This window comes from Festucalex cinctus, chromosome 1 (assembly GCF_051991245.1).
Source record: "Festucalex cinctus isolate MCC-2025b chromosome 1, RoL_Fcin_1.0, whole genome shotgun sequence".
NCBI classification, from domain to species: Eukaryota; Metazoa; Chordata; class Actinopteri; order Syngnathiformes; family Syngnathidae; genus Festucalex; species Festucalex cinctus.
In genome coordinates this window covers 63,761,855-63,784,214 of record NC_135411.1, presented here as the reverse complement: position 1 = coordinate 63,784,214, position 22,360 = coordinate 63,761,855, and the positions used below count along the sequence as shown (strand labels likewise).

The window sequence follows — 22,360 nt, the reverse complement described above, 5'->3', positions numbered from 1 at the left end:
CAATATTAAAAACACAACTTTTTGGCTTAACATCCAGTTAATTTCCAGTTCCTAAGTGAAGAACAGGAAGGTTTTTTTTTGTTTTTTTTTAATATATTGCTTTACATGTTAAACTGCATTTCTGTGTTGCTGTCACTCCAACCTAAAAGATACATACAGTTCACTCAGTAGTTAATGAGCTCTCTAATCATAAAGATTCTAAAATTGTGTCTAATTTGAGACTAAAATTGATGCTACGTTATTGCTAAACTCGAGTATTCTTATTTTCGTTCACTTTTCTCACACCTGCAAAACAATGACTTTATGCTTATATTGTATTTGTATTATTATTTTTTGCATATATAGTAGATAAATAATCCACAGTGTACTGGTATATTTTTGACTCACAAACGTATACCAAGATATCTTAGCAAGGAATGCGTTTATTAAAAAGAGAAGAACAATATTGAATTCACAGTCCTGTCCCGTTTTCTTCGGTCAAATCGAGTTAGGGAGCTGTGGGAGTGTCAGTGAAGCGGTCAGAACGGGCAAGCAGGCGCCTACGGCTCCTCCTGTATAAACCACACCTCATTACGGCGTCCATAGGGCTTGAGCGGCCAATCGTAACTGCAACAGAAGTATTGCTTGCGCTGGAATGGGGCCGTCTCGCCAAGGGTGCGTGTCAGACGCAAGGCCTCTGCTCGGTACTCGCTCTCACCCGCAAAACCTCCAAATTGCCTGTGGGGGCAAAATATATAGTTGAAAGAATATTGTAGTTGAATTCTGTGGCTTAAAATCTAAGTTACAGTCACTTACAGTGTATAGACAGTCATGCCAGGCCGCTCTTCAACCCTAATGGTACTGTCTGTGGGTGTTGGAGGGCTTTGCTGGTAGATGGTAGGAATGCGGATGGCGACCACCAGGCGTCGGGATAGAACGCCGTCATTCCGAGGGTAGACGGTGATGATGGTGGGAGCTGCCGTACCCATCGCCTCACCTTGTTGACAGAAGAAGGAATGAAGCACAATGTAACCATCTGCATTTTTATTCATTACATAATACATTTAGTGCAGTGGCACACACAAACAGCATCCGTCTTGAGTTCTTACCTTGTTCGTTGCTTCCACCGATGTACATGAGCAGCCTCCTCACCAGCTCGCCTGTCACCTGGTCATAAGTGCGGCCCTCAGAAGAAACGACTGCATATTTGGCGGCGTCATAACGCCGGACCTCAAAGCTCACGCCATCCTAGGGGAGGATGCAAAATAAGGAGGTACGGTAGGATTTAGGCTCGGGGTCAGCAACCTTTGCTGTCAGAAGTGACATTTTAGGCCAAATACGTAACAAACAAACAAAAAACTTGTCTGAAGCCGCATAACGGTTGAACATTGTGATGAACAAAAAGAAAAAAACTGTTAATTTATTGAGGACCCTAGAGCTAATTAGAGCTGCACTATAACAAAAAAAGTGTGGCTCTTTCGTCCCTGACTCCCTCTCCTGCGGATCTTTAAAAAAGTAACTAAAAAATGTAACAATATTTTTTTTACATATTTATCTTTATTTTTAGATAAAATATTCCTCAAACAAATTAATGATTTTGATACATAAATCGAATTAAATATTCGAAAGATGTCCAAATTTTTGTCAGAAAAAGAGACAAAAGGTAGATACGTTTTTTTTTTTTAATGTCAAAATAAGTGACCATAAAATGTCCAAAAATGAAGAAGAAAAGCAGAAAATTACCATAAAATGTCCATTGCCAAAAACGTCAGAATATTTAATAAAAAGGGCAGAAAACGTTCAAAAAGTAACTATAAAATGTCAAAAAAAACCCAAAAAAAAACGGAGAAATCCTGAAAATTACCATAACATGTACAACAATTGCCCAGTCAGAAAATTCATTTTAAAGAAAGACATAAAATAAAATGCTTAATAAGTGACTATCAAGTCCAAAAACTAAAGAAAAAAAAAATCCTGAAAATGAAAGGGATACTTGACTCATTGAGGCATTTTCCGCAGTAAAATGTTCATATTTTGTCTATAATTAATATGGTGACTTCATTATTTTTCATTTACAATTAATACCTTTAAAAAAAATATATATATATATATATATATATATTTTTCTATCTGCTGTCTATTGAAGATGACATCACCTGTGCTGAGGAAGTAGGTAACGACCAATCATGGCTCAGTTTGCTGACCAAACCCAGAAAACAGGTGAGCCATGATTGGTCATTACCTACTTCCTCAGCACAGGTGATGTCATCTTCAATCGACAGCTAGTGGAAAAATTAGTTTTTAAAGGTATTAATTGCACATGAAAAATAATGAACTTATCAAATTAATTCTGGACAAAATATGACTTTTTCACTACTGAAAATCGTCCCACGAAAATCGTTCAATAAGTCAAGTATCCCTTTAACATAAAATGTCCAAAAAAACCCAAGAAGGAATCCAGAAAAATGAACATAAAACATCCACAAAATTGCAAAAAATGTATAAAAGTCAAAATAGCCACAAAATGTCCAAAAAAGAGGAGTCAGAAAATTACTATACAGTATGTCCATAAAATGGCCAACAATATAAGAAACTTGACAGAAAGGCAGAAAAGTCTAAACATGCATTAAAGGGCCTGTCAGTAGGTTTGACAGTTTCTGTTAGTAAACGAACCGTTTCTGTTTGTAAACAAACAATTCAAAATGGGCGCCTCCCATGGCTCAACCCACACGAGCTCAACGTTCACACCACCTGCCTCTGCCCACCGCCCCCCTGCCTCTGATCACTCTAATCACTCTACTTGTAAACAAACAACCCGTCTGCCTACACGCCCCCCGCTGCTTCAGCCACGCCCACTCCCAACCCCCGCTCTGCGATTGGGTTGAGGCGTAAACAACCGTCTGTCCACAGACACCACCCAGAAATGTCCCGTTGTTGACAAAACAAACACAAAATGGTAAAATATAGGCTGGAGGTTGGGGGTAAATTAAAAAAAACACAACCATACATTAACTTAAGCCTAGAGGAGTAGACTGAGAAGGAGTTAAAGTGTGTGCATCCTGTATTTAAAAAGTGCCTTTTCCAGAGTGAAACTGGCAGACAGCGCCTTTAAAAACAAAGTCCAAAAAATTACAAAAACATAAAAATAAAAAATAAAACAAATCCAAAAACGGAAGACGAAAAGTAAAACAAAACGAATCTCAAAATATTGGATGCCGCTGGTTGCAGACCTAAGGTTTAGGCATTAACCAAAAGCTATGAGCAACATTTTTTTTCAGAAAACGTTGTCACCGTTCCGGGTTTAAAAATGACATTTAGGCTATTTTGACAACTGGCATGATACAGGCAGGGCCATGCACTTCAAACGATTTGTGTGTGCACATGCTGGATTTTTGTGTCTGCACAATTGCACGTACGTTGTTGTGCCAAACAAGTGTGACCCACATCAAAACATTCAGGGGCCGACACATTTTGCACTGATGTGATTTCACGTCCCCTGCTGCTGCAGTGGGTTCAGTCAGGCTACACATTATAATAGGCCAGAGAATACACAATGTTACATAACGCAGCCAAACACAACTTGCTCCCCCAGCCTCCAGCGCGCTGCGTTAACATGATGCAACCGTCTTTTCATGTGATTTAGAGGGGTTAATGCGGAGTGCGGCGGCACAGCTCCACCGCTACGCAGTGACCTTAATACGTTTTGAGGGGGTTCTGGTCACAAATGTGTCTTCACTTCCATTAACATGATTATACATGCAATGAATCACGCAGTGTTTTTCAAAGATTGCAAGTGTAGGAATGTGAAGGTCATTCTCATCCTGTTCAATCTAAAAGTAATGCTTACACTACTGTTTATTCACATATGTTACAATTTGGTGGCATTTTTGTTTGGTGGTGTGTGAGATTTTTCCTCATGTTAACATTTCTGGGAAACACCACTCATCAAACTTTTTAGACCAAGTAGTAGCTAAAAAGTAGTGATGGACAAATGAAGCTTCATGAAGCGCGTGGTATCTTTTAACTCCTCTAGATGGCACTCTTGGTTTTAAAATTAAATGGAAATGTAATCAATTCTCATTTTAGTAGCATTTGTATTTACTGTAAATCAAGAGCATCTTCTAGAGGATTACCAAAAAAAAGGTATTGGAAGTGCTTCATGAAGCTCCGTTTCCCCATCACTGCTAAAGCGATACTTAGCTCTCCAAGTACCACCATCATGACTAACATTAAAATACAGTAGTGTTGTAAAATGAGACAGCTTTTGTACCTTAAAGTACATCTACTGTTATTGAAGCTGCCGTAACAATTTGAACATTAAAGAGGAAGTCAATCCAAACATTTCCTTTACAATAATATGTTATATGCAATCCCAGTAATTGAAACAGTCTTCTGATTAATATTGGATTTTTGGAAAATGAGTTAAGCATCTAATTCCACCCGTTTTTCTCCATCTTGGGGTGCAGTCGTTTTGCCACTTGTTGTCGAATGTAAATGACATCACAGTTGCTCAGGGCTCAAATAATGACCAATCACGGCTCACCGAGCAGCTGTGATGTCATTTTCAGTCAATATCAAGTGACAAAATGGCTGCCTTCTGGGCTCTGGGTGGAGGAGTGGACTTTCCTTTGGTGCCGGTTGCCGTGGGTTCGCTTCCCCACTTGGGCGACCATGTAAGTTTGTGTGAGTGGGGAAAAAAAATGTCTACCTTCTGAAATAGATAAAAAGGGGTGGATTTTGCATTTTTCCACTTAACTCATAGTGCACAAACACAATATTAATCAGAATACCATGTTTAGACTATTGGAGGCACATACAACATATTAATGTCAAGATTTTTTTATTTGGGGGGGGAGGGGTGACTTTTAAAAATTGTGCTTAAATATTGGAAGAGAAAAACTAAAATCTTAAATCTACCTTCAATTAAAATAATCAAATATGTACTTGGGCTAGTACCGCCCTTTGAGAATCACTGATCCAGGAGCTATTCTATATTCTCTGTAATGTTAATATAACATTCCTGAAACCTGCCGTTCCCTATCTGGCTTAGTAGGTGTTGATTTTCCACTGCGACACAATAAGTTTGAGTTGTTGCATATGCTACTGCAATTAGTTCATCTATCATTTTTCATGTTGTTATCTAAGGACTTTTAATTACATCATTTTTGCATTGTGTGCGTGTGCAGACCAGGTAGCTCCTCTGAATTTCCTCTCAGTTTTAATTAAGTGTGTAGGGTGTCAAGAGTCAGATGGGTGTCCAAGGGCTTAGGTGACAAGCTCTGATTTCAGTATCAGTTGTTAAAACTCCAGTCCAGTTTACAGATTTGATGGACTTTGCTTTGTCAAATCGTTGGCTCTTTCCCATGGCGTGAAATGAATGTTGAGAGAACGAATTATTAGCATTAGCACATATTTGGGTACAGTGGAACCTCTACTTACGAACGTCACTTCATACGAAATTTTCGAGTTACGAAACTCCTCAACGGGGAAATATTGCCTCTTGTTACGAAAGAAATTTCTAGCTACGAAAGGTAAAAATACATTACCGAACGCAACATACTTTCGGCTATGGCTATTTCCTACCATAGGTACCTATGAGCGTAAACATGGAAAAATGCGTCTCTACTTACAAATTTTTCTACTTAAGAACTTTCTTCCAGAACCAATTAATTTCGTAAGTAGAGGTACCACTGTACATGGCAATAAGTAAACTGAACTTCGCACAATCTGATGTGATCCTATGCAATAGCGGCATATCGTGTTTTGCCTTTACAAAAGGGAATTAATTTTGCTTGACAACTTGACATTGTGAGAGAGGAAGTACGGGTTACATGCCACAGAAGAGGCGGGACTGTTTTTGCACATCAGCTTTGGTTCCGGTTCATTTTGCGACGTGTACTGCGTCCCAATACTTGTGCTTCCGACTTTGTGCCCCTCGGTTGCGCGTTCGCAACCTGGACCGGATCAAAGCTCATGTGCAAAATCACGGAAGTCGGAAGTCCCGCCTCTTCCGTGGCATATACCCCATAGAACCACAGGCTACATTTCCTCCCCCATTTCGTGGTCGTGTTGATTCTCTAATGTGGCTAAATGTTAACTACTTTGTAAAATATTAAAATGAAACAACTGCAGACTACAACTACTGTAACATGTAGGCCTATGCACTAGCACTAAAGTCATAATTCATTTATTTCTTTGCCATATCAGTTTATACGTAACTTGTTCATATACCAGATCTCCTTGAACTTTTTTATTTTATTTATTTATTTATTTTATTTATTATTTTTTTTAGCGACACATAATTTTATATGTTGTGTGTTATCCAATTGGAAACAACCCCAAATGAATAAATATATGACCCCCAACAGCTTATCACCTAAAGCCTGCATGCATGTCTTTGCAGCAGTGCATTGTGGGTCAAATGAGCAATTGGACAGGTACAGAAGTAGCTTCTGTGCATCGTCTCAGTTAACACACGAATGGTTTTCCAACGCACTCTTTTCAATCTACGGAGACGACAAACTTAAGAAGGGCGCCATAGTGAACACAGATAAGGAAAGGTCATGGACTTCAGGGTGACGTCACAGCAATGGCCGTGAGCGCTCAATACACATAACGTGAGCCAGGAGGTTGACCACAAACGGGCTCAGGTTGCTCGCGTATACGCACACACAAGCTAATGTCAGTTAATAAATACAAAAAAAAAAAAAAAAAAAAAAAACGTTGCCCAAGAAATAATTTGCATGCGTGTCACACTCCAAACCTCGCCGTGACTGATCAGAATATCCAATTTGGTTGTATTTTAAATGTTTACATTTACACGGGAAAGCGCTCATCATTTCTTACCTTGGTCTCTGTGCTGAGTAGTTTATATTCTGTCTCCTCGGTATTTCCAAAAAGCGAATTTTTGATCATTCCAAACATGTCGCTCTCTCACCTCACTTTCCCTCCCACCTTTTGTGCCCCAACTCTCCTTGTCACCTAACTGGACAAGTCTGAAGGTGTCGCGTTCTCAGTGTGCGCGCCGCTTCTTGGGTTGCAACCTCCTCCTCCTCAACTCATGCTTCTGAGCGCCTTCTGCGGCCACAAGTTGGAGATGCTCGCTGCCTCGCCGTTCTCCAGTATTTCGAGTGAGGGAGAGAGAGGGTGCCATCCACTCTGATGGCCACAGATGTCTCCGCCTTTCAAACACCTTTTTTTTTTCTCTCTCTCTCTAGCAGCAGAACTGATTTAACTAAACGTAAATGGTGCAGACTCTGAAATGTAGGCATACTTAGAAATAAAAGTAGAAATTAAAAATTTCACAGTAGTGAATTTTACAAGAGCTGTTTATATAACTTGGACAAACAATTGTTTGCACACAAAAACAAACAAGACCATGAATGAGGAATATTATGCTTCTCCAACTGTTTTGTCATACAGTATTTGATAATGCTCTCTGGTTCACGTTCCCAAACTCCTGAAAAATATAGTCTTGGTTAATTTGCTCCAAAGACCTCATTGTTTCACTTCCACAACACACTTTGCCTGCCTTGGGGTCTCGATCCACTGTAATAGTTTTGTCAGTTGTTGAAATACTTTTGTGCCCCACAAAATGTAGGTAAGCCTACACAGTAGCTATTTTATTTTGTAGTCTTATTCAACCTAATTATTTTTTCTTTAGCTGTGACACAAAAATATAAGCTTTATTATAGCTGATGGCTTAGTCACAGACATTCCCAAAATACTTCCATGAACATAAGGAGTGAAAAAAAATTACATTTACCTTGCCCGAGCAGCCCCAAACCTCAGATCCTAGAATGGCCACTTGTGGCCTTTGTTTACGGTTAATAAATCAACTTTAGTAGTGATGGGAAAAGGAAGCGTCATGAAGCACTTGCAATATCCTTTTATTCCTGTAGATGGCGCTCTTGGTTTAAATATAAAGGCTAGTGCAATGGAACTTGATTACATTTCCACTAAGAGTACCATCTAGAGGAGTAAAAAACTATAAAGTGCTTCATGAAGCTTCATTTGCCCATCACTACTTTACGGCACTAAATGAAGAACAAGTTGTTATGCCGTCTTATGTTGAATGTACTTTACCTCATTACTGCCACATGAAATCCATCCTGAAACTGATGTGGCCTCCATTAATGCCTTTTGTCCTCACTGCTCAGCTTCATGCTTCCGTCTCTGTCCTGTTTTGTTTGTTCTTATTGTGCTTCAGGAGGCACAAACAGTGTAGTGTGGCGAAGCCATCCTACCCTCCACTTATTTGTGCATTATTAATTGTGACACAAGCCTTTGGTTTGTCAGAATGCATTGAGTGCATAGGATGTGGGAAGTGCATGGGTGCTTGCCTTCGTCCCGGTGTCACCGTGAGTTGCTTGGGTTTGGGGTCATTCTATTTAAATTCACTCTGAAAGCAACGTTAGTCATCAGTGGGATGCAGGAGGGGGAACAAGGAGAGATTAATGGAAAAACAGTGCGATGGCAAACAGTGACTGATATCACTGAGGGCAAAGTGAGAATGAACGGACGAGCCTCAGCTTGCATTGGCAGGAGGGACAACTTTACTGATGGTACCTTTTGTCTTTGACACATTTGTTTGCAGGACCAAATCAAAAAGCACATACAGGTCAACTGTGTACATATATTCAAAATGCATTTTTTCCATATATGTTTCCTCCCTGGAACATATGTAAGTCCACAGCCTTCTGGAATAACACATATTCCTTTGGAGGCTACTGTTCATGAGGAATCAATTCTCTCCCGGCATCTCCTTCACTTCTCCCAGCCTTTGCCTCCCGGCTGAGTGGGCAACCTGAGCCCCACCAGGCCCGCCACTTCTTCTGGGCCGCGCTCTCCCTTCGCGTGGTAGAGGTTGTGCAGCGTTTGGTGGTTCCTCGAGGACGCCAGCAGACACAGGTACGTTTGTGAGGCATGGAGCGCCTCCTGCTGGGCACGGCAGTACCTCTCTCCTGTCACCTGCAGGAGAGGAGAATTTATTCAAGCTAAACACCTTTCATTAATTACAGCTGACACGAAAAGGACATCTGTGGGGGAGGGGGGAGTCAGGACGTGGCGAATTAACATCATAATTAATAAGAATAGACATGCAATCATCACCAGCTTTTCCGAGTCACAACATCATTCTGCTTTATCTGCCGAAGCAAGTGAAGTTGACATTAAGCATTTGGACCAGCCCCTATGGTTCCGCATATACATTATAACATCCCTGGGTCATTTTAGGAGTTTCAACAAATACACTCTGACAGGCTGGAGTCTTCCCCCTAGCTGTGTTGCATCACTGCACATGCATTCTGCCAGCGTGTTCTCTCAAGCATTCATAGTCAGAGCTCTAATGCTTAAATGCTTCATTTCAACAGGCAGTGTCACTGCACTTATGTAGACCATCAATCCACGCACTTTCTTTTGCACCTTTCCCTCATTAGGGTCATGGGTGAGGTGGAAACAATACCAAGTGACTGGACTGTTCTCAAGTCAGTCACAGGGCACAAAATAATAGATGAATAACCATTCACGTTCACAGAATAAATAGAATAAATTATACATTAAGCATTATGTTCTAATATTGCCAAAAATTCTTAATGATCCATACTAGATTGTGTTTTTTGCACCCGAGTCTAGTCACTTGATTTTTTGATTTGTTTTTCAGTCAATACTGATAGTTAAAATTGACTTGATCCAAACAATAAATGCATAATCTATTCCGTGTTCTACATCTTTAACTCTGCTTTTTTGGGGTTTGTTTAGATGTCTGGTGTGCTATAATAAATGATCAAAAGTAACTTAATTGGTCAGATTATTTATTTATTTATTTGTTTGTTTACTTTTACAAATGAAATATATTTATTCATCTGTCTATCTCTGACCGTGACAGTGACATGCATAAGAATTGCTATTGCACTAAATTAAATGGAAGAAGATAGAATCAAACTGTTCCAATCCATTCAACAGAATACAAGCACATGAATATATTTGTGTTCAACTAAACATCCCCATTTTTCACATGGAGTACATTTGTGAGTAAATTCAGAGAGGGTCGTCATTATATTAGTATTATATACACAGAACTTTTTATGACATTTTTGTTTGGTGGAGGGTCCTGAGATTTTTTTCGAATTTTAAACTTGCTCGGTAAAGTTTGGAAACACAAATCTAGACAATTAATCCTTCGTCCATTGTAGCTTACCTGCATTTTAACTCTCAAGCCAAACTACAACTCTTGCCTCTTTGGGACGTGTCGAGGCACAAAGTAAGCGTAATTATACCCGTAATGATTAAATTTAATACAGCTCCTAAACTGGATGTCAAAGCAGTATGCTGATGCGTGCCAAATTAAGTGTCCACTAAAGTTTACAGTTCGACGCTGTTTACATAGTACGGTACTGCGCTGCTAGCTGTTAGCATGCCCTTGGGTTGCAGTGCAGTAATATTACACCACCACATCTTTTTAAGATGGCCATTCACATACAAAATGTTTGAAAGATTCTTGAGCCTGAAAAAATTTCGACGCATCTAACAAATATACACGTTCACAGGAAAAATACCACTAGCTGTGTACTGTTTAACATAAGTTAGCTAGTGGAAGTAGAAGGGAATGAAAGTGCAAACTTGCCTGATTTTTGCGAAATTGATCCCTTACGTAGTTGAAGGCCAGCGACTGCTTGTAATTTTGTCCTTGCATGGCCCGTAGTTCTTTGAGAATCCCTCTGTACACGCGTAAGGAGGATGGTGACGCTGCCATCTTTGGACAAGTGTTGTGATTGTGGAGCGATGTCTGGACTCAACCAGACCAACTCAATCTAATGTCGCACCATCGAGCAATCATGTCCACCACATGGTGGCGATGTGTCACCTGGAGACGATCACTTGGCTTTCAGATAGAGAGCTCCAAGACTGCATTTCTTGATGAAGAAATGTAAAACATGTTTTATTTTATGATATGCTCTCAAATGAGACACATTTTGCGGTTCCTGTTACTAAAATATGTGCGCACAAAGGTTAGTGAATTTACTATACATTTGTCTTTTGTCAAGTTGAAATTCGGGCCGAGCGTCAAACGACACCGAAGGAGACACCGAAGGAGATGTTCCCGAGCCTCCTCTGAGCCAGAGGTAGTCGAATAGACAAAAAGTGTACTCAAGAGCGCTTTATATAATATGACTCAAGTAAAAGTAACAAGTACGTTAAATGATTACTTGAATGAGATCGTTCTATGATTGAGTACTGATTGACTGGTGAGTAACTTATATTTTATTTTGATTTTGCAATAGCCACATGAATATCCAAATCGACAAAAATATAAGAGTATGTATGTTTATCTGTCGCTGAATAGCTAGTTGGCCACTCAAGGAGCTGCACTCAGTATCGCTCATTTTAAAACGTACAACAGTACTGCTGTTTTTTGTTTTTGTTTCAGTCTAAATCATAGGTGTCAAAATCCGGTCCTAGAGGGCTGGAGACTTGCATGTTTTAGAAGTTTCCCTTGTCCAACACACCTGATTCAAAAGATCAATTCATCAGAATACTGCAGAAACCTAATAATGATCCTGATCATAAAACATTTTGGACTGCGTCCCTTTAGAACCCGAGTTTGAGAATATTATAGTAAAGGATTAAAGGATAAAAGGATGTGTTTCGGTCTAAAATATTCCATGCCAAATCATAACCCCCCGACCATAAAAAAAAACAAACAAACAAAAAAAACAGAAAATTTTAACCAAGCACTAAGCAGATTTTGATTTTATGTTTTAGAGAACATGTGAAAAAACATGTGATGAATTTTGTTTGGTTAAGGTCACATGATCCACAAGGTCAACTAAAACAAAAGGTCAACAGATTACTGAAATATGCACCGATCTTCTAAATGCTAGAAAATTTAGAATGCTTGTTGAATTCCCTTTCCAAATTTACAATTTTTGTGAAGACTTACGCCTACACAGTAATTCCTGAGATATAAGGGCTCAAAGGAAGGTGGCCACATCCCTTTTTGCCAAAAATATTAAATTTTGGCGGGCCGACGCTCCAAACTCCTACTCCGATTGACTTTAAATTTGAGATTTAGCATCGTGATATCAACAAGTACAGCAAGTTTCATTACATTAAAATCAAAAGTATCTAAAAAGATCAAGTACACATGGTATAAGACTCGGTGAACATTTCCTTAATTTGTAGTTGAGAAAATCCCATAAAAAAACTTAGAGGAAATTCTTTAAATCCAAATGTGTCATGTATTATATATTTTGCTTTGTTTCTGCCTGTCAGGAACTATTAAGTATGGTGGTGGACCCAAATGCAGGAGGCGGACGAGTCAGAGGTGCGAAAAAGAGTAAATTTAATCCAACAAAAACTAAAGTTGCAAACAGGGTTTGGTGACAAAGAATAACAAAAACACCAAAGGGAAAAACTATGCAGGAGCAGACTAAACGATGGCAGCATGGACGTGGGGAAACAAGAATAATGAACCGACAAACACTGAAACGAAAACCGAATACTAAGTACACACACTAATTACACACGACGAGACACAGCTGGGCAAGACACAAGTGGAAGGGGTTGCTGATTGGTTGGCACATGAGGAAGGGCAGGCAAACACAGGTGGACATCGGTGAGGCTTAACGAGACTAGGGAAGACAAGGAAATCAGAACATAAACGTGACCAACTCAAAACCCAACAAAAACAAAGCAAAACCCACCCCAAACAGAACCAAAACATGACACTGCCAAATGTGAAGTAAATTGGTTGACGTACAGACAGCCACATTTTCTGCGCTTATAGTTTGACTTGCCATGATGGCTCATATTTTCTATCCCTTCCAATCTTCCAATGCTAATTTAATGAATTTCAGCAACTAAAAATGCTTCCTAACTCACCGTAGTTTGTAATGTACCGGTACATTATACTAAAAACTATGTTTGCTTATGTATGCTTGTTCATTCTCGACTCTTAATTTGTTTATTTTTTAATCCATTGCACCGATATCATAAAAAATATGTACAACAATTTAGTCATTGTTTTTTTTTTGCCTTATTTGCTGTTATTTTACAACATTTATATTACTTTACACATTATATTACATTACATTACTGAATGGATGCTTTGGGCCACAAGGTTAGTAAAAAAAAAAAAAAATGGGGTAGAGTTAGGCACTATAAGAAGGTAGGGTGTAAAAAAAATAGGTGCCCTACTGTAAATTGGTTTAGTTACTGTACATTTTTCTAACATGTACAAATAAACTATCTACGACTATCACAATTACCCTTTAAAACACTGTGGTGAATAAATACAATTCAATTTTAGAAGCTTACCAGTTTGTTGTCTGGCTTTTGTTCTGTGAAGGGCTGGATCTAGTCTCATGCAATACCCCAAATTTTTTAAAAATGAACTGAACTGCTTGCCTCCTTATCACCTTCAACAGGAAGCTGTTATGTAACCATTTAGAAAATGAACTAGAGCATACAAATGTAATTGATTACTTGAATGATTTTAGCATGGTTGATAAATTAAAGCAAAATTAAATTAAGTGACCCCTGCGTCCTTCCATGAACAAAAAAGTTTGGACATCTCAGCTTACACTTGAGCTCGCGTACTGATGACTTCCTCAAGGGGGCGCCATTCTCTTACCAGTTTGATCCACCAGTTGGGTTACTCGACATTTGCAGGCTCCGCATCTCTCTCGCTTTTCTCCCACACTCTTTCAATGAATACTAATGCAGCGAGTGGGCCCACCTCCCTTCCTCCCATCTTTTGGCAGGGATGGGCGGGAGAGGGGAGACAGAGCAATTCCGGCTTCACATCTTTCCCTCACGAGGCGGGCAGTGCTCGACTAGCGGCAGCAGCCGTTTTCCTCCCACTGTGTTGCCGCTGCAACAATGTCTTACCTGTGTGAGTGGCAGCGCACGTCCGAGCAGAGTTGAGGGACAGAGGACACCTGTGCCTGAATTTCGCTCATCTGGATGGGAAGCTTTTTGGGGGGAGAGACGAAAGCAGAAGGCAGCCGGGGAAGGGGAACAACTGGCACTCGCCAATCCCCCTTTCCGCGCATAAACTGGAGACGACGGAGGCCACTGGAGTATTTGCTTTTATCTTTCGTTTTCTCTTCTTTTTTTTCCTCATCGCGCTGCTGGGAGGTGCTTCGTCTGTTCATTTGCTGGCGCTCTCACTTCTCTGCCTCCTCATCTATTTTGCCATTTACCTGGTCAACAATTTTTTCTATTTATGAGCCAGACGAGGAGGGTGAGAGAGACGGGAAAGAGGAAGGGGATTCACCCCCCCTTTTTTTTCTTTTTTTTTTACACCCTCTTCATTCATTCTTTCTCCCCTCTCAGTTGCCCTTTCTTCCCCTGGCGGCCCACGTTCCTCCCTCTCCTCCCTCCACTGCCTCCTCTCAACGCCACTCATTGTCCACTCATAACTTCGGCTACTTTTTGAATCCACCAAATGTGCTAATTCCTTCCCTTACTATGACGGCATTTTAATCGACTCCCCCGCACTCTTTCCCACTTTTTTTTTTTTTTTTTTTTTTTTTTTACTTTGATACCTTTCTCGATTTCCCGCCTCCTATTTTTCCCCTCCTTCCATCCTATGCATCCTTTTTTGGGCGGTTCTTAAATCGAAACAATAGGTAGGTCAACTTAGTGTTTAGTGTCCGTCAACCAAGTCTTGTTTTCTTGTGTCAGCAATGTTTTCGAAGGTCTGTTGTCACACACTTTGACTTCCATTGACATATTCTTACCTCCCTATCATTTTGTTGAATTTTTTGGTGTGTTCAACTCCAGTCATCAAGCAAGAACCGCCTCCTCCAACCATCGTCATCGAAACCACATTCTGGCAGCATTGTCATTCCACAAAAAAGAATTCCATCATTAAAACGTAGACAATGTCTCACAGCTTCCTCCTCCCATGCCCAATAGGAGCCAGCATCCGACATCCCAAACATCTGTTCAGTGGGGGACATTTTCGTCAGTCGTGATCATCTTATTGTCAATGAGATGAGCTTTACGTTCAAATCAGTAACGTGAAGGTCAAGCAGTTTGCATGTGTAGTTCTAGACAAGCTCCGTGTGTTGGCCGCCATCTGTGTTTCTACACCCCCCAGTCACATCTCCGCCCCCCCACCCACGCTCCATCTCATATCGTTCTGAACTGACTCGTTCCCACAGACAGACTGACACGAGCTTTGAAAGAGAATGGACTTGATCACGCAGAGGATATTTCACTGGTTTTCCTTCTAATTATCAGTATTTTTAGTCCCTTTGCGACAATCTGACATCTTTTTTTTCCCCATCTTTTCATGTCCATCGTCTCACAGTGCATTCCACATATCGATTCATTTCAATTGATTTTGATTTTGCTCATCAGGCATCTTAAAAAAAACTCATCCAACCACATTTTGCTTATCACAGTAGGTTGTGATGCAATTTAAAGATGTGATGTATTACATTTGCAATACAATGAAAACAGATGGTTAATGAAGTTTTTTTTTTTTTTTTTTTTTTTATTTTGGGGAGAAAAAACAGTTTGGATGTCTGTGAGCGAGAGTGCCTGTATGTTGTTATGTGTTAGTTACACAGAGTCTCACCAACCTATAGATGCATAGAAAAGGGAAGTCAACCACACAACTCATTTTGTTGTCCACCTCATTTTTTTTCTCTATTCCCACTTTCCCCGCCTAGCGGAGGTTAAATGGTTCCTCTGCCCAGTACATGAAGATAATGACAAGTGGGACGATTGGAAAACTGTTACCCCCATAGGGGTACTCTGGACGGAGTTATTTTTTTTCTGTGGAATTACCTTTTTAAATCCTGGATCTCTAATTCCAAATCTATATATATATAAGAATCAATAATTAAAACAGACACTAACAAGGGATTTTTTTTCCTTTTCTAATGGACTGAAGCTTTTTTTGAAGTATACATCTGTTCTTTTGTGGGATTTCACGAACGGATTGAAGACCCAAGCAGTGTTTTTGTCTAATTTGATAACGTTACACTGATTCTTTTGATTGCTCCAGCCAACACAATTGAATCATTTTATTAGTTTTTGTTCAATAGGTGAGTACACTGCTTGGAATTCACTCATACTTGTTTTTTTTTTCTTGCATTATTTTGGCTAATGAATGATCATAAATATTGATTTAATTATTTATATTAATTTAATAGTTAATATTTATTTATTTGTATGTATTTATGTGTGTGAGAGACATGACTGTTTAAGGTTAGACAGTTGTATTGAGCATATTGGATTTTTTTATTTTTTTTTACCTGTTTCTGTTTGCAGTCCAGCAGTAGTAATGACCAATGACAGATGTAAACATTCATAGTTTGGCTCCTATCATCAATCTGATTATCACTTACTGTAGAATACATTGCAATTGGTTGCCTAATAAAATAATATGCATAAATACACACATACACACATGCATGGACATGAGCTCAGCATAATCATTTTATCTGCTTAAAGGCTTCAAAATGTGAGAGCAACTCTGCATCGTGTTGAGTGAGATGTTCACTGTGTCAGATGCAAAATGTACTTTCACAGGACACCCACTCTTACTTTGACAGACACCCACCCACGCTCACTCACGCATACCCCCCCAATACCGAGTCACGAACATCCATCAAAGGTTCAGCCGTGATTGACCCCTTTTCTATGATTAACTCTCCTGTCGTTGACATCAGTTTGGATTTATGCTGCGCGCACGTGTGCGTGTTTGTCTGCAGTCAAGGTTATGACTCGGTACCTGGGAAATTCACCTGGGACTCGCTCTCATAACGTGGGATCGTTACCGATTGTGCTCGTTGCTGTAGGGGCACGTGTGGACCGTTTGAGGGGTGGAACATTGAGAAGCAAATTATCTGTCCACGGTGTCACAGCTGTGATGCAAAATGGACGTTTGGAGTGCGAACTGCACTGTGCGTCTGTGACACATGGCTCAACACGGCCTTTCAAGTGTAATGAGCGAGGCTTTGGGATGTGGTTCGAGCTATTTTGCTTTGACTGGGACGTGAATGATCTACGAGACAATTATTACAATTGAAAATAAAGTTTTGGTTGCTGATTTAGATGACAATGGCATTTTAAAAGTGAATGCTAATGAATACGAGTCATTTTGGGCTTCTGTGTAAACACAGAGGAAAAAAAAATACAAGACATTCACGTGGCAAAACATTCAGTTTTCACACAACATATTTAACACATTCAATCCCAAAAACGTGACATGGTGTCTGCAGAGTATACACGGCCATGTTGCAACAAGCTCTTTTTATCAGTGTTTTCACCAGGAATGTGAATATTGACGAAACTTACCTATATTCTAATGCTAATTGCTGCAAAATGGAAACACATACAAATATACTTTTTTTTCTGATGAAAGAAGAGACTTTAATCTTTCTTTTGGTAGGCTCCATGGTTTGATAGAAATGGAACAAAATATTCTATGGGCCTTGCAAAAGTCAAAATCCAGTAAAAAAAATAATAAAAAAAAATGGCTGGGTGTGAATGAGTTAAACTGGTATTTACGAAATAGAAAAGAACCAGGATTAGCAGACAAGTAATCCCTGTCACCTTTCAGTGAGACATTGCCATCTGCTGGCCTGGCATGGAAATAACAGTGCTTGTTTAGGCAAGTCTGTGATTGGACATCATCATCTTTATCTTTACTGTATGTACAGAACTTCTAAAACAAAAAATTCGAAATTTTGAACAATTGCTTGCTTTTTGGATTATTTTCATGCATTAAGAATGCGTCACAGGTTCATTCCCTTGGTCATAATTTCAATAGCGCAAAAAGTATTACTGGATTTCACATTGGTGGTGTTCTTCTTCAGAAAATTACAAAATGCTAAAAAAAATTTAAATGTGAAAAAAAAAGAAATCCCTTTAGAACTGGTATGTTTACGTTGGAAAAAAAAATAATCTATTGCAGTATTTTAACACACTCCCCACATAGCATGTGATCCTATGACCCGATAATTCTGCTTGGCTGCTCAGTAAGTATCTTAATATTGTGATGAAGCCAAAGAGTCCAGTCTTTTAGAACTGAGATTTGGGCTGTATTACTGTTTACTCCAGTCTTTGTGCTACACCAAAGCTCAAAACAAGAAGTTTTGCATCATAGTTTGCAGGTCAGAATTTGGATTTTGTGCTACTTACGCCACAACAGCTAGCTAGCAACGCTTCGCTTTATTATGGCTAAACTTGTTGCTCCTAAGTGGCGAAAAACTACAAATCTGAGTATTTTTCTCACAAAACGCATGACGACGGAAGAAGGAGAAGCCTTTTTTTTTTTTTTTTTTTAATCTGCCACAATTTAAAACAACGAAAACTTCAGGAAGACAGAGAAGCCATGAAAAGCTAACCTAGCACCAAAATGCAGTGTTCAAGTCCACTTTTCACAACCGGCTGGAACCGCATTAAAGCAGAGACCAGACAATGTTGAATAACAAAATAGCAGGCGAGTTAATAAGTGTTTGGGTTCTGGAGAGAAAGTTTGCTTGCTAAAAGTGAATTAAGCTACGCTACGCCGTACATCAAATGAATGAATAATATACAAGTAGTATAAAATATTTATATCAGTGACATTGTTTGATTTCACAATGTCCTTAGTTTTTATTTTGACTTTTAATGTCTGACTCCGGTCTCCTCCCACATTCCAAAGACATGCATGGCAGGTTAATTGGATGCTCTGAATTGTTCCTAGGTGTGCTTGTGAGCGTGGATGGTTGTTCGTCTCTGTGTGCCCTGCGATTGGTTGGCAACCAGTCCAGGGTGTCCCCCGCCTACTGCCCAGAGCCAGCTGAGATAGGCGCCAGCACCCCCCGCGACCCTTGTTAAGAATAAGCGGTCAAGAAAATGGATGGATTTTAATGTCTGTACAATCAATGTTCTCAAATTACATTACAGGAGTTCATGTCTTTTTTCTTTTTTTAAAACCAATTTAGCTTTCCTTCAAGTCAATAAACAGTTTGCTGTTATACACAATTTGATTTTAGGAAATAAAAACTTGATTATGTAAAAAATTAAAGGGACAGTGTGTAGAATGTTTCAATTTTTCAATGCTCATTCATTTTAAAAACCCACTATCAGTTTCAATAATATGCAAAAAAAAACATGTTCTATCACATCAACATACATTTTTTTATATAATCGTATGTCTAGAAATCAGTAATTATATTCTGTAGGCTGTGCTACGTCTTATGCCTTGGCCAGATTACAAGACAATATGTATAGATATCTCTTGGTACGTGTGCAAAACAGGCAATGCCTGTTCTTAAAGCGCTTTATAAATAAAGTTGAGTTGAGTTGAGTTGAGTAAACGCGGCACGGATAGGCCGATTATTGGCCGGGCCGATTATCGGTGCCGGTATTTGTCAAAATGCCAAATATCGGCATCAGCCTTTTTCCGAATCTGAAGGCCAATAAAACTGATATCTCACTGGGTGGTGAATGCTTGCGAACGTAGTGAATTTAGGGTTTTTGTCAGGATTTGTAAGATTTTTACAGACTGTTTTTACTTGTCGTAAAGACATTTTGACAATTTTTCAACTTGAAACCTTTTACAAACCCTGACAAAAACCCCAAATCATTCGCATGCATGTGTTGCCCAGTGAGTTTTTTATAATAATAAAAAAAAAAAAAAAAAATGATGCTGGCCCTGTGAACTCCCTACACTTATTTAAAAATTAAGAAACAATGTTGAAATTTTGGAAAACTTTATTTACAGTAGAAAACTTTGGGGAACTATTTACTTCCTTAGTTTTGAATTTATCTTAACATATTGTGATGACCCTAGAAGCTCCCTGTAATTTTATTTTATTTTTTTGCAATTTTTAAACAAAGCTGTCAATTCTTATTGTTTGAAAGTAAAAGAAAAAAAAATGACGCTAAAATTTTCTCTTTTACTGCAAATGAATATCGACTTGAAATATAATAAGAAACATATCGGTCTATCCTAGAATATGCGTATCAAATGCACCGTACTAAATCAACCCAAATAGAAACAATATTTAAGCAGTATAGAAAATAAACATGATTTACTCAAACATATAATAATTCAACGTGTTGATAAAATAATATACCATATATGTCCCCAAATTCAGTCACAAAATCAGCTATATTATCCCGACACATGTAAATAAATTATAATATGAAGTGTGATGTCTCTGAGTAGTGCGCGTGTTTCGAAATGCACACAGTTCAAACTTGGGTTGTTGCATTATATTGGTTCACCACTAGATGGAACTAAATTCTACACACTGTCCCTTTTTAGTCATTGATTTTTCACAACTGCTCGGCAAAAAAGAAAAGGATTTTGAGCCTTGTACAGTTGTTTATCTTTCACTGACATAGAGATGGTGATGCTATTATTTGTTGTACGAGCATTCAGCTTCTTTGTTGTTGTCGAATAACAATCGTATTTCCTGATTAATACCCCTACCGCTTAAACATCTCTGGAAGGCCATGTGGAAAAGAAGAGCCTTCATAGACATGATCTTCATTGATAAACAGGCCAAGAGGGGAGACAGCAGGAGAATACTAATCTCTTGCTGCTTCCTTTTTCTCCCCGTGTACTTCCTATGAGACGTATCACATGTCGGGGTCTGAGTACTAGATCAGCCTTAATTAAACCGGCACAAATTGAGCACTTGGCTATGCGGGGCAGAGTGGGCGAAAAAAAAAAAACAAACCTGAGAAGAACTTGTCCTCTTAAATGAATGATTACATCTGCAGTGCTACATGGAACGTTCATCTTCAATGTGTGTGTATGTCTTGCTCGGTGATTAAAGCTTATGTGGGACAAGGAGCCAACTTAAAAACTAAATCTGGATTTTATTGGCACGCTCTCTTCAAGCAGCCAGAATATAGGTCATAATCTAATATAAAAAGGCTGCTCAATAATTCATCAGAGCTGATTAAAAGACTCGTATCGATGCAGACACTGAGAAAAGATGCGTGTACTCGGAATGAGCATAAAGGCAGCATTTAAGCTCCTTTTGTGGCATTTGTATGAGACAAAAGAGGCTGGATGTGTTCAGTGAGTTGCGTTGGTCGTCTTTTCGTGCTTTCAGTTCGTGTTGTGTGTGAGTTTGTGTGTGGCCCATCGATCTTTTGAAATATGAAAAGAACAATCTGTTACCCCGCAGGCACATGTTTATTATTCATTGACATATGTAAATGAATAATTTCTTGATCCAAAGTGTGGCCTGCACTGTCCTGCTCTCACAGATTGTGTGGTGCCGTTTTTTAAAATGAAGATGAGGTCCACTTTGCTCAGTTTAAGTAACGCTTGGATTTTTTCCAAAGGTTCAATACATCTGACCTAAAAATGTGCTTTGCGCATTCACTATGACAACCACGATCTTGTCAATCTGATCTTAACAAATCCTGGGCCTAACTCCGAAATGGATTTTTCTCCACAACGTGCTTGACAATAGGTTGCATTTATTGGCATACCTTTTCTTAGATGTGCCTGTGCATGCGTGCAGTGGTTGCAGCATCAATATTCTTCTGCTGCCTTTCTACTTTCACTTCTAGCTAATCATGTGTAATTTTCGACCACATTGTGGAGGATCAAAGAGAAAGAACTTTCACAGAGATAAGAAAACGAAGCTGTGCAGCCTGCACGAGAAAATGCTGACTGTCAAGCACTCAAATTCAAGATAACCGATAGGATGACAACGTCAACTCGTGGAGATATCGACAAAGTCGTAAATGACGGTGACTTGAGCAGTCTTTTGTTCGGAACACACTTAATGCCATATTTGGCATGGAGGTATACTTAGGGAAAAAATTTAATCTTCCAGAATTAACTTTGCAAAAAGACATCATCATTTATACAAAAAAACCGATTGTTTTGATAGGATTTTATTTGAATAAGAGGTAGTTCGTTTGGCGATCGTGCTGACTTTAGTGATATCAGAAACAATAAAAACATGCTTTGCAATTGGAAACTAAACTAAAAAAACCTTCTCTAAATTGGTCCAGGGTCAGAAGCTCTAATGTAGTTTTATCTGGTCTGGATGGTGCCTTTAGTCACAATCAGGGCCGGCCCTACATGATTTGGTGCCCTAGGCGAAAATGTACATGGTAGCCCCCCCAATCCCATAAAAAAAAAAAAAAAACACACACAAAAAAATTATAGATATATTATATTTAATAGCACACCACACAATAAATACCAAATTCCACAAACAAATAAAAATAAGAAAAATAACAGAAGTACAATGCAATGCAACTTTTTATTGCAATTTTTGCAAAATGACAGTATTTAAAACCTCAAAATGTTTTCACTATGTACATTAATAATTGTGTAAGATACAAAAAATAGTAAATGTATCAATATACAAACTTTGATATATCGTAAAACTTTGGC

General features: G+C 39.0%; 3 protein-coding genes across 7 annotated transcripts in view; 1 reads left to right on the top strand and 2 right to left on the bottom strand.

Moving 5' to 3' along the window:
* Positions 1-404: 404 nt before the first annotated feature.
* Positions 405-7,127, bottom strand: LOC144004296 (heme-binding protein 1-like). Its single transcript, XM_077501426.1, has 4 exons — positions 6,826-7,127; positions 1,089-1,227; positions 796-976; positions 405-717 (listed from the first exon to the last, which is right to left on the bottom strand). The coding sequence occupies exons 1-4, from the start codon at positions 6,901-6,903 to the stop codon at positions 540-542; spliced, it is 576 nt and encodes a 191-aa protein (XP_077357552.1). The 5' UTR covers positions 6,904-7,127; the 3' UTR covers positions 405-539.
* Positions 7,128-8,511: 1,384 nt separating this feature from the next.
* Positions 8,512-10,832, bottom strand: fmc1 (formation of mitochondrial complex V assembly factor 1). The gene is made up of 2 exons (XM_077501437.1): positions 10,604-10,832; positions 8,512-8,949 (listed from the first exon to the last, which is right to left on the bottom strand). Exons 1-2 carry the CDS (start codon positions 10,730-10,732, stop codon positions 8,746-8,748), a joined length of 333 nt encoding a protein of 110 aa, XP_077357563.1. The 5' UTR covers positions 10,733-10,832; the 3' UTR covers positions 8,512-8,745.
* A 2,967-nt stretch (positions 10,833-13,799) lies between these two features.
* The window catches only part of grin2ba (glutamate receptor, ionotropic, N-methyl D-aspartate 2B, genome duplicate a), a 204,570-nt gene continuing 196,009 nt past the window's right edge, over positions 13,800-22,360 (top strand). For 3 of the 5 annotated variants that reach the window (XM_077501315.1, XM_077501300.1, XM_077501284.1), the window contains exon 1: positions 15,168-16,040. The gene's annotated coding sequence lies outside the window, so the exon portion shown is untranslated. Of the gene's footprint in view, positions 14,613-15,167; positions 16,041-22,360 lie in introns of those variants that run through there. The other 2 variants (XM_077501309.1, XM_077501293.1) reach the window with 1 other exon arrangement.